At 37.4% G+C, this 13,082-nt stretch overlaps 2 protein-coding genes across 5 annotated transcripts in view; one reads left to right on the forward strand and one right to left on the reverse strand.

Moving 5' to 3' along the window:
- Rab3GAP1 (RAB3 GTPase activating protein subunit 1) overlaps positions 1–13,082 on the forward strand; it is a 350,147-nt gene that overhangs the window by 139,584 nt on the left and 197,481 nt on the right. The window lies entirely within an intron of this gene.
- Positions 4,446–13,082, reverse strand: part of LOC148946359 (uncharacterized) — a 57,813-nt gene continuing 49,176 nt past the window's right edge. For both annotated transcript variants that reach the window (XM_089098388.1, XM_089098387.1), the window contains exons 5-6: positions 11,795–11,990; positions 4,446–8,331 (exon numbers count right to left, since the gene is read on the reverse strand). In XM_089098388.1, the coding sequence (XP_088954514.1) occupies positions 7,230–8,331; positions 11,795–11,990 (1,298 nt within the window). In that variant the 3' untranslated portion in view covers positions 4,446–7,229. The remainder of the gene's footprint in view (positions 8,332–11,794; positions 11,991–13,082) is intronic.

Raw genomic sequence — 13,082 nt, forward strand, 5'->3', positions numbered from 1 at the left:
CGTGGAGCTCGGTGGACAGTTCTGGGAAGGGAGCTTGAAGCCTAAAGAAGCGAAGGGATGAGGGTGTTGGACGCCTCCCTCATATTTAGGCGATTTTATATAGTAAAGTAAATACATCAAACCCTCTACCCCCCTCTCTGGATACGGCCTTGAGCTGACAGGTTTTGCTAAAAAATCTTATTTAACAAAAAATCTTATTGTGATGTTATAGTTAAGATCAAACTTTTATCCGTGTTGAAGCGGTAGCTTGCAACCTAGTAAGAGACGACCACGTCCAATGTTAAGAAATATATTCTGGTAACTCCTAAACATAGAGTTGTCTTGTCCGAAACCCTTATATAGGAAACTTTCTATCCCTTGGCTTGAACAGCAGGGCAAATAAATTGGCTTGAAAATCAAGAAAAGTGGCAGCTACTACAGTATTCTGCTTAAACGGCATCTTTTTTTTCAGTAAAGTAGATACATCCGAAATAGTCGTTTTGTTCACGAAGAATCAATAGAGAAGGTTAAATTTAGCCTAAAGAGTAGGATTTGGAGATGAGAGGGGGTTTGCAGCCGCTCTGATATTTAGGATATTCCCAAAGACGATGCTAGAAACGGGCAGAACCCCAATAAACAACGTCAAAATAAAATGTAGAATGACGTTGAAACTTAGGACGACGATGAAGGGGGGTCACCCACTCTTTTGCTCTAAAGTTTAACTTTTTTATGTCGATGCTTTAAGGCAAAAGCAGTGTATTTTTTTGCATTTTGTTCGTGTTCATGTGCTCATGTATTCGTGCTTTTTTTTTATAAAGGGCTCATTTTTAAAAAAGTTTTAAACGGTTTAAACGTTAATTTCAGTTCAAATATTTTCAGAGACAGTTGGCAAATAAAACGCTTGAATTTACCAGCTGGCTGCTAAAATTACATAACTTTGTACTGTGTTCGCCTAAGAAGCGTTTTCTGCTGCAATATATTGTCTGCTATAGTGTAATACTACTGAATATTTAGTACATTCTAAAATGCTGTTAGGAAAGCATTAATTACATTTTAGTGCAAATAGATGGGGTTTTTAGTTCTTAGAATTCTACGGATACTTGAAATAACCCTTTAAAATTTTAAGAAACAAAAACTTTTTTTTTATGAAATTAATTTTCCTAATAACCAATTAGATTTTGCGTTCTTTTATTGTACTTACTTGTACTTGTTGCACGTTCAAGCCGCATCCAGACTTATCGTGGCGCCCAGCAGATGACGACATGTCTCCTTCCATAGGTTTCGCTCGAGGGTCGCAGGCTCCACCATTTCCAGCCACTGGCGATCCCAGCGAAGGCCGTATTTTCGGAATCCCCCGATTGGCTCCAGATCAGGCTTAACTGTTGCTAGCCTCGTCTTCTTTTGGCCTCCTGCCCTCTTCTTCCATGCCGGTAGTGGTAGACATTTGAGGCATTTTTTGCTTATAAGGTCATCTGGTCTGCGCATTGTGTGGCCAAACCATCTCAGTCTCCTCTGCTTAACAATGTCAGAGACAAGTGGGTGATCCCCACATCTTCTCCTTACTTCTTCATTCAAGATTCTATCTGAGAGGCGGATACCCGGGATATAGCGCAGGCATTTGTGGTTGAATGTATTCAAGATCAACGCTTTGGCTGCTTTCAGTGACCACGTTTCACATCCATAGAGGAGGACAGAGAGAACTATAGCTTCATACGCTTGGAGCTGTGTGCGTACCGATATTTCGCTCCGCTTCCAGAGATAGTTCCGTAATTGAAGGAAGACACTCCAGGCTGACGATATGCGGCTCTGGATTTTTTCTGAAGATTCGCCGGCAGGGTTTACCATCGATCCGAGGTATTTGAACGACTGGACGTCCTCTATCTGATTACCATTTAGGTCACAGGGGTTTCATCCATCCCATCTGTTCGCATGGATTTTGTTCTTGGTAGGCTTATTTGGGGACCATTCGAAAGTACCATGACTACCGCGTCATTTATCGTAGCCTGGGCTTTTGAAACTGATTCAGCAAGCATGTCCATATCGTCAGCATAGTCAAGATGTGTGACGGAGAAGGACGGGCTCACTGCTACGCCTTTATAATTGTCCAGTACCCTGAGGATCCAATCGATGACTAAGTTGAACAAAGTTGGTTAAAGGACACAGCCTTGACGTACACCTTACTCAATCAGGTCCAGATCTGAAAGCTCGTCATCGACTCTGACCCGGGCCTTTATTCCAGCATAGTATGCCCTGAGCAGATTGATGATCTTATTAGGTACACTATCCTCTCTCATTGCTTACAATACTGCATCACGATGGACCGAATCAAACGCGGTAATGAAGTCTATGAAGATTTGGATTGTTTCCTGCTGGTGTTCAAGGTGCTGGTGTTTAAACCGGTGTTCAAGGATCTGTCGCAGGCTAAAAATCTGGTCACAGCAGCCCATACCCGGCCTGAATCCTGCTTGGTTGGATCGCGTTCGGCTGTTTCTGATGTCTCTGAATCTATTTAAAAGTATGACTGCGAACAGCTTGGTAGCAATGTGGATAAGGGATATACCTCGGTAGTTTTTGCAGTCCGTTCGGTCTCCTTTTTTGAAGATAGGGACAATTATTGAAGTCTTCCAGTAATCTGGGATGTATTCACTGTCCCATCCTTCGGTTATAACGCTATGAAGTTCCTCCACCTCGGGGAGAGCTTTCAGTACCTCGGCAGGAATCCCATCTATTCCTGGGCTTTTATGGTTTTTAAAAACTTGGATCGCCTTAGCTACTTCATCCCTGGAGGGTGGGTCCGTACATACATTTTCATAAGCCTGGTTGTGCAGGGGGTTCTGCGGTGCTGTAAGTGGTTGCTTTCGATTGCTATTGTCTTCTGGTCTCAATAGCTCTTGGAAGTTACCTCGCCATCTTTCGATACGCTCCTCGCTGATTGTGAGTATTTTCCCATCTTTCGCCTTAAGCGAGGGGATGGTAGTTTTCTTCTTCTTCTCACTGCATTCTCCAAGTATCTGATAGAGTTTTCGTGTATCGTTCCGTGATGCGGCTCTTTCCATATCACTGGCAACATTAGACCAGTAGGCTTTTTTGTCAGCTCTTGCTGATTTGTGACATTCTTGTCGTAGCGCTTTGTTTGTGGGAGACTTCTTGATGGGTATTTCTTTTTTCTTGGCAGAGAGTTTGATTGTGTTTTCTGAAATCTATTCATGGGTTTTAAGTCTAAAAAACCCAAGTGTGTTTTCGGCAACTTCAGTGATTTGATCTTTGAATTTGTTCCATTTCTCTTCTATGTTTATCTTGGGCCACTGATGAGTCAGGACTGCCTCCTCGGTGTCATCTTGAAGGACAGCGAATCGGTTTGAGCATTCAAGGACAAATGCTCCTCGGTACTCATCTACTTTCAGCTTCAACACGTCTATTTTCTGGCTCGGGATAGTAGTCTCTCTTGCGCCAAGTCTATACTTTAGCCTTGTCTTCAGCAAGATGTGGTCAGACCCATTTTTCGAACCCGTCTCAGCACCTCTGTGCACTCTCGAGTCCAACACCATGGATTTCCATCGTCGGGATACAAGGAGATAATCTATTTGGGCCTTTACTCTTCTATCACGGGATTCCCATGTATACGTATGACACGGCTTGTGCCTAAACCAGGTGTTAGCCACAGCAAGATTGTTCTGCATTGCGAACAGCAAAAGCCTGTTTCCATTTGTGCACCTGTCTCCGAGGTCGTGCTTGCCGGTCGCATGTTCCGAGTTATTCAGCTATCCGCCGATTCTTGCATTGAAGTCGCCTCCAATTAAGAGGATATCTTTCCGGGGAATCTTATCAATGACTGACTGCAGGTCACTGTAAAACTGATCTTTTTGCTGTTGAGTGGCATCTCTTATTGGGGCGTAAACGCTAAGGACAGTAAGATTGTTCGTGCGACCTTTAATATTTGCCCGTACGATTCTCTCAGACACAGGCTCATATTCGATGACCCCAGTAACTGCTTTGGGGGACAACAGGATACCTACTACTGCTCGACCAGATCCATCTAATGGTCCCGAGTTATAAAAAGAGACCGCCTTCCCAGCCGAGGATTCAAGGGTCAAGATGTTACGTCTATTTAGTCTCGTCTCGAAAAAGCACAGAATATTAAGGTTATAAAGATAAAATTCATCCGCTAAAAAAGCTTGTGTCAATGAACATTTAATCAAGCACAGGTTCCAGCAGCCGATATTCAGGCCTTGTCTCCTTGATAGGACGGTAGCTAGCATACTTTTCGACGAGAGCGCCATTCTTGTCGCATCGCATAATACCGGGGATTCCGTAGCCAAACTTTTCAACATTATATTTGTCATCATCATTGAGTGTTTCTTGGGTATAAGGTACACCACAAGGTCCCCAGTCTTGCTGTCACCCGAAGCGCGATGGCCATCACCTTGCTCGGCGTGGAGCTCAGTGATGTTTACACCCCTTCACCACTTTGAGGTGCGCTAGTGGATTTTCTATGCTGCCTAGGGACGGAGGGTCAAGCCTCATTGCCTGGATGCCTACCACCGCCGTGGAAATTTCCCAGCTTAGCTAGCCCTTTGCTCCCACCTAGAATCAGCAATAGGCTTCAGAAGGGGAGGCATGACCATCAAGCTATTTTATACATATGGGAATAGTTTTCAAAAGGCAGGACTATTTTTCTCTTCACAAATAACGAATAATGTGATTGGGGTATGAAAATGCGTCACAGAAATAAGCCAATAAAATTAAAGCATACTTTATAACATGAAGTTTTACTATTACCTATCTTTTTTTCTTTCACAAAGCCTTTCGAATTGTCTTAACTAAGTATTGTCCTAACTTTCGAATTGTCCCTTTCTAAATAAGTATTGTCCTAACTTTCGAATCGCCCTAATTTTCATCATAGGACTAAAATTTGAGTAGCTGAATTTATTTTACAAAAACGAAGTAACTAAATTTTAAGAACATACTCACCTTCCGCAGTTACAATTATGCCCTTTCTATGATGAATTTATTTGCATTTGTTCATTAAACTAGCCAAAGTTTTGACTTTTGTCTTTCATAAAAATTTGCGGGTTGCTATTTTTCAAAGGACAAAATATTATAGTTATAAATCGTTATAAAAGAAGTAGGACCTAGAAATGAATAAAACAATTCTTGCGCATAAAGTTGAAATTAAATATTAAAAAAAATAACTGCTTCAACATGTGTCAATTCCAAATTATGTTAGTAACTAAATTCTACAAATAAAAAAAAAAAAATAAAATCAATGATTTACACTAATATATCAATCTCTCTCTAAATCACTTTTTTATAATTTGGCACTGGTGTAAATAATCTGGCATGAATACTGACCGTAAATTTTGGAGCTAAAAGGTCAAAAGGCCAACAGTTTCCACAGAAATCTGAAAAAATGTTGTGCTCATCATTAAACGGTTTTTTCTTGTGTTAAAGTTCGAAAAATCAAATTGTGTTTTGAGCCCTTGGCGTGTATATAAACACCCCTCCCCCATGTTTGTTGTGCAATCCTATATAATGATTCATTTTTCAGGACTTTTCTTGCTTACCATTTTATGGCAATTTTGTTTTAAAATACAAAAATTTGAATATTTAAGTCAACTCTATGAGAAGTCTTAAAAGAACTTCCACTAGTTTTAAAAGAACTTCTAAATTTTCATAGGGTTGTATATGTTTTTCTAATAAAAGTACTTACAGGTCAAAACAGTCGATTCTTTTGCCCTAATGGAATAGATAAAATATGTTGTAATTCCCAGACACAGTTTAGGTTCTAGCAAGATGTGGCACACTCCACCTTTTCATGTTTGAAGGCTTTGTTTCAAAATGATTGGTTGAAATGATGGGTCATATTTCGATGGACTTAATTATATTTGATGGTGTTTTAAATCAAAGACAATTAAGAATGTCGTTCTATTATACGAAACGTGTTTTGCTTCTAAAATGGACAGTGGTATATCTGCATATTAATTGCTCTAGGCTCCGGTTATAACCAGAGATGCATTGAGGGAGGGAGATAGGGGTTTGAATTCTGCTCCTTGAGTTATTTTTTGCTGTAAAAATATCTCCTAAATAGTACTAGAAACCCGGTAAATTATCTTATTTATCCCTTCTGTTTTTCAAATTAATAAATACTTAAACAAAAGTTCATAATATTTAATTGTTGGAATTTCAATTTTTTTTTTCTCGAAAAATCTGTGTAAATCCAAGTAAAACACGCACGAAAATCAGCAAAAGCCCCCACCCCTGAAAATTTTGGTCTTAGCCCCCCATCACTTTCTAGTCGAGCTTCTAATCAGTACTTGTTGTATACTCTAAAAGTTATGTAAGTAAAGATTATTTACAAAACTGAAAAAAAGATATATAGGAATAGCTTAAAAGTTCCTTTCACAATTTATAAAAGTGCTCTGGAGAATTTTGATTGAGATCACAGACGCACAGCAAAGAGAGGGGTGAGGCCGACTCGTTCAGGTCGACCCAAGAGACCCAATATGAAATGATTAAATAAAAAAACAAGTATGATTAAACAAAAAAGACAAGTGTTTTTTAACTGAAAGTAATGTGCGACATTAAAGCTTAGAACGAACAGAAATTATTCCGTATATGAAAGGGGCTGTCCCCTCCTTAACACCTTGCTCTTTACGCTAAAGTTTGACTCTTTCTCACAACTTTATGCTTTAAAACAATAAAAAATATTTGAAATCAGCATAAAAAATCTGATTCTTTTTATGTATCTATTGGTATCAAAATACCGCTTTTTAGAGCTTCGGCTACTATTGAGCCGGGTTGCTCCCTACTTACGGTTCGTTACCACTAACTGTATGAAAGTCGACTTTGAAGTGGAAATAGTCGACTTTGAACTAATCATCGAATATTTTGTTTTGACTTGTCACGTTATTTAGAAGTTTAAGCTAAAAATTTTATTTTTGTTTTAGCGTTCAGACTTAGTTTTAAAGCTGAGACTTTTGGGGTACTAGTTGGGGGGGGGGGGTTAACTTCCAATATTTCCAACCTAAATAATTTTTTTAGACCACACTGCTTTTCCATTTACAGAATTGAAGAGAGACAAAACGGGTATAATTTAGATAAAATAGGGGGGAAAAAAAGCTCATTTTGGGGCTACTAAACCTTGGTCTAGTGGCCCTGTAACCATTTTCAACAACTAAAGTTGATATAGAGTTTATAAAACTGTTTCTAAATTTAACCATTTAGCTCCAAAATCTACATTAGCAAATAAATTAAAAACGAATCTCTCCACTAGGATGTGCGACTAGATAAAGTCTATTGACAGTCATATACGGAGGCCTGTTATATAGTGTATGCCTCCTTCTCCGTCTGTACATTGAGGGGTTGGCAAGGAAGTGCTCATAAGACTCATTCCAACGCATTGTTGGGGGTTGTAAAAGGGCAGCTGACCAGGTATGGTGTCTTTGTGGTCTCCTTGGTACTGCCGCAATGGGATGCTGGAGAGGTGGCATCACTCTTGTTCTATAGATCTCACTCATTTCAATTGAATGTCTTTTTTTTACTGATATGGGTAGTTTTGGTACAGGTTCTTTGAAATTTTGTAGGCTCTCAACTATACTTAGACGCTTTTGAAGGATTTCTGGACTCACTACGTTGTTTTCTTTTAATTCTTCTTTTGGTTTAAAGAGGTCATAGTTTAATGTTGCATCAATTTCATCATTAGTTTTGGGAGTTAAATAGCCACTGCTTGTACTGTCTTCGTGGCATTGAACCGTTACTTCAATTTCCTGCCTCTCACCCTTACTAGGAAATACTTTTTCCTCGTAGTTGAGTAGGGCCTTAACTCGTTCATTTTGAAGATATTTCTTTGTTTCTTCAAATACTTTTTTACTCTCTTCTTCTTTCAGTACTGTATCTATTGCATCAATATTTGTGTAAGAAAAATCCTCAGGGAAAAGAATGCAATTTCTTTTATAGCCATCACTTAAACTTTTATACTTTTTACTTAACGTTGGGTAGCTATATTCAATATTTTCGGATTGTCTATTTTTTTTCATTTCTTCTGGGATATTTTCCTCCTTCTTCTTCTTCTTCTTACAAGGGAAACAGCAACAGATTACTGCAATGATGAACACTGTTGATGTTGATGAAACAGTTGCTGCAATGGCAACTTCTGACGAAGGGAAATTTTGTCCCCTCCCCGTCGATATTTCTTCACAGATTATTTGGTGCCCCTCACTGTCAATTTTATATTTAAAACAGATTGAGTAACTACTTGATGCTGTTAAGTTCTGAAATGTGACTGAGCCTGTGGGTTTTGATCCTCCACTTTGTGCTCCTGTGATTTCTGTGCAGTTCTTTGTGCCAAAAAGTCTGAAATTTATAAAAAAGAGTCAATTTAAAGGAAACTGAAATTGTAGTAATTGACATAAATGCTTTTTTTTGTGGCAAGCAGGAAGATTTTTAGAAAATGAGTTGGAACGACCAGAACTGGACCCAGTACATTTATACTGAATCATCACAAGTGTACTGTTTTTGGCTTTTTGCTAAACTGGCTTTTTGAATGAAACTTTTTAATTTACTTCAAAAATAGACCTTTCTGAATTTTCCTTGTTTGTTTTTCTTGTACTGTAAATGACGAAAAAAATTTGGAATAGAACGGTGAAATTTAACATTTTCTGTTTCTAATAAGTCCCTTCAATTCTGAAGGAATTTTCAAATTTTTAGAGACCTTCTGGCCTGGTTTCTTTAAGGGTATTTTTTATTAATATTTCTATGTATTATTAAGATACCAGACTTCAACAAACGGGGTGACGCCCTTTCTATATCTCTCTCAATCAAGGTTGCCACCCGACGAGAAAAATATCTCTAGATTTTAGTGATTTTTTGGTTAATTTAGCGATTTTCTTCAATAATATGGTGATTTATGTCCTGATTTAGTGATTTTAGACAGTGTAAAAAATCACTAGAAATAGTGATAAATCGCTAGAGGTGGCAACCCTGCTCTCAATGTGTTTATGGTTCTGCTTTGGTCCCCTCCGGAGAAATTCCCAAGGGTTTCAGGCTATATTTTATCATCTCAACCCGGTCGTATTATTGGTGTCCGACCCAAAAAATGTCAGAAACATATGAGAATGGAAACTGGCATTAGTGTCGAAAAGAAAAATCACCAATGCCATCTAGGACTGGCGATTTTTTCTTTATTCTAGGCTGCTTTATACTCGTCCTTTTAGATATTTTAAGTGTAGATCAAAGTATAATCACCTACGGAACAAGTACTGACAAAACTCTCCAAAAGTGACCCCGCGTACCTCAGCGCCGCTAGACGCAAAATGTTATACTTCTTAATCGCTCCGAGCCAAAGTACTTTGCTCCGGCCAATAACTATGATAGAGCGTGATTCAGGCGACGAGTGACGTACTTGTTCCGTAGGTGATTATACTTTGGTTGCCAGGTTCGCATAGGTATACAAAGGGTCACTTTTTTGTGTGGAGAGGATAGGTTTTGTCAGTACTTGTTCCGTAGGTGATTATGCTTTGGTGTAGATAAAGGTTAAGAAAGCCTAATTATGTTACTAGCTGGCTTACCAGCTTAAAATCATCTAACCTAAACGAACCTAAGCCTACCTGTGCGGACTAGCTTTTGGCTTTAAATATTTCTTAAAAACAAAAAATGTTCATTTATTATCACTTACAGAGAAGTTTTGGCTTTAATCTTATAATATTAGAGATTAATTATATCAATTTATTGAAATTTTTTAGTTAATCTTAACTTTTTTAATTCACTTTTTTTCCTAATTTCCCATGGAAAATCGCCAAGTATCCAACTTATAAGTTTCCCATTCTCTTTGGCCCGATTTTTCTGTTCTTGCAGGATGTTTACGAAAATACTCCTATCGATACGGATATTAAGGGTACGATTTTTTTAAGGGTACCTTTAGTTTCATGGGTGATGTTTTCTGAGTTTTTTGGTTTTTAACATTTTGAATACTTTTTAATATCCAAATTTAGCCCTGTGAAAAAAAGAAGTGTACTCTTCAAATTAATGTCTGAATACCTCCTAAAAATGTCCTAACCTTTTATACAGTTCAGGAAAAGTACCATGGGTCCGAGCTTTGCTCGGTTAAACGATTTTTAAACATAAAAACGGTATATTCCCCCTGTAGAAATGCAATCCCCTCTTACCCTGATTCACACGAAAAAACTTTTTGCGTAATTTTTTGGGGTGTAGTTGTACTGACATTCATTTTATTTTTTTGACTGATAAATTCATGATTTGGCGCCTCTGAACTATACAATGGAAAAACAAAGTTACTCTTCTAAAAATCCACTCCAAAATAACAATATTTTTAGTTGGGTACCTTTCTAAGATCGCTGTCAAATTTCAACTAACCCGTTTAAAATAATAATGGCGTGATTGATATTCACTCACTCATGTACATCTTCTTCAACTGTCATCTTCTTCAACATCAACTGTCATCTTCAGGTTGACAGTTTTTTCCCGCTTTTTGGTTCTCTGATTTCAGTTAGCATGTGAAGCGAAATTTCAGTTTAAATGAAATTTATTGCTAGGAAGGGGAAACGAATTTTTCAAAGTTGTGACTAATCTAGATCGTTTTTTTCGCACCGTTAGTATGCCAATTTTCGTAATTGCTTGTTCAAAGGTGTAAGATATTAAGCTACTGGGTAAAGTATTGTTTTAAACTCATTAGCTGTGCATACTTGAATTTTGCTATGTTTTATTGTATATGTTTTATGTTTTATGCTATGAATTTTTGCTACGTTGGATATGTTTTGTTCTCCTTATGCAATTTTTGACCATTGCTCGACTATTTTGTTAGTCAGTCTGATTTTTCCAATTTTATCTCGATGTTTCCAAACCTTTTCTCGATTTTTTCAATTTCAACATGTTTTTTTTTCAATTTATATAAAGACAGTTCGTTCAGAAAAAAATTAAGAACTATTTAATTTCGTAATCTAGGTAGCAAATTGTTTTTACTTTTTAAGGCACTTTCATAAAATGCTATGACGTTGATTTATTAAAAAAAAAATGTTTTTCTCGTTTTTTTTTTAATGAAAGTACAAAAGAACAGTTTTTTTCTAAATCTAAGAGGGGTGATTGATTTAGTTATAAGCATATGTAAACCAAGGACCGAAAAGCCAGGACATGATTATTCGTGGGATTGGCTTTTCATCCCCATATTCTCGGGTATTAAATAATCATTTATAATTATTATTTTTTTTATAATTAAATAATTATTGTAATTGGGGCCCCATTAAAGAAAAGCTTATCCTTCCATTTACAGTTTATAATTTAAAATAGCGCCAGCCTTGACACTCAGGCTATTTGATACATGTGATTTTCTAAAGGCGTGGTTATTGGTCTCCCCAGAAATAGGATAATGTGACGGATTCGCGAAAATACGATACAAATAAACTGGCACATACGCAGGAGGGGCCTCCGCCCCCCACCCCCCGATACGGGTTTTTTTTCATTTTTTCATAATTTTCTTATACTTCTCAGAGAATAGGCCTAAGGGATTTGAAGGATTTGGGTCTCGAAACAAATTCCTCCGTACGTGCCTGCAAATACACGAAAATACTAAATAATGAAGTACGCATATTAGCATGGACGTATAGGACATTTGTCTTTCTATTCTTTTTGGAATTTTTTTTCCAGTTTTTTGGAGTTTTGACTGTATATTTTGCTGCGGTTATTTCGGCTGCAGCTCTTGTTATAAAAACTGTACTGGAGTTTGGAGTAGTTTCTGTGAAGATTAATACGTAAGCCCTCCTCTAAGTTAGTTCAAAATTTTAATCAGAATAGGGCTAATTACCTGCATGAAATACTCCAGGAAAAGGTTTCTTTTGCTGTTGCATTCAACATCCATCTTGCCACTATCTGGGCAGAAGTTGCTTCCAGATCTAACCTTGCTTTAGAATGATGTTCAACCATTGTGAGGGGCAATTGTTTCATCTTTTCTTCTTCACTTCTCACAGCGAGACTTGAATCAAAGCAATCCCCTTGATTATCTAGAATGATTCTTGCATTAGTCCTTCAATCATATCTGGAGATGCGCAAACATGTACATTTTCTTCCTAAAAATGATTAGCGTTTCCGCACGGTCGTTTTTTATGAAGTATAAATTAACGGTTATTTTGAGCATTTCTTTTTTCTTTTATATCCTGTGAATCACTAACGAAATGACGAAATGATTTTTATTCTATTTTGGAAAAACTGAAATAATTGTTGCTGAGGTTTCCCCCAATTTTTTCTTTAGACTTTTCTAATGCCAAGGGTTCACATAAAATTTTCCTTCTTTGGTGTATTTCTTTTGCCGATTAAAAGTAAATAATGCAAAAAAAAAATAAAAAATACAAAATTGCACAATTCATACCAAAGAACATGCAAACGACAAAAATAGTATTTGGCAGGTCGGAGAATTCAGATTTTGAGGAGAGGAGAGGGGGGGTATTGAAAATAATTTTATAAATAAATATAAATTTTAGGAAAATTTGGCCTGAAAATTTTATGGGAAATTGGGGGAGGGGCTAATCAAGATTCTGCCCCAGGCGCAAAAGGCTGGAGCCGTCACTTGGAGGCAAACTGCGTGTCGCATAACCAAGCAGATACACCCCTTCAAATTCCCAGTATTTGTTTGACAGCAGTGTTTTGCAACTTACGATTTACATTAAATCGCGCTTTTTTTTTAGGAAATATCACGTCTGAGATCAAATTTCACGATCTATCTATAAATATCGATGTTCTGATTATGTACAAATCCGATTTTTATGCATAAAAATAAGGGAAATTTACTGCTCTATTTTTGCTGAAAGTTGAGGCATTTATAACTTTGCTATGTTTTGTTGGACCCTTGAGTCGACCAAGAGTCGACCTAAGAGGTCAAAGGGTCGTAAGCATGCTAAAAATAGGAAATAATAGCGCATTCCCCTTAATTTAAAATTTCTGTTTTTAACTTTTTATTTTGGATTTTCTCAGAAGTCAGAATGATCTCAAAATTCGAGCCCTTGCCAAATAAACTGGAAAGAAGAATCGCTACACCCGAATAGCATGTTTAATAGTTACTAAGTTTGTGACGTATTAAGTATTAGAATAAAGTATGA

Source organism: Artemia sp. Qi Xiang Cuo, chromosome 12 (assembly GCF_049724085.1).
Source record: "Artemia sp. Qi Xiang Cuo chromosome 12, ASM4972408v1, whole genome shotgun sequence".
Classification (NCBI taxonomy): domain Eukaryota; kingdom Metazoa; phylum Arthropoda; class Branchiopoda; order Anostraca; family Artemiidae; genus Artemia; species Artemia sp. Qi Xiang Cuo.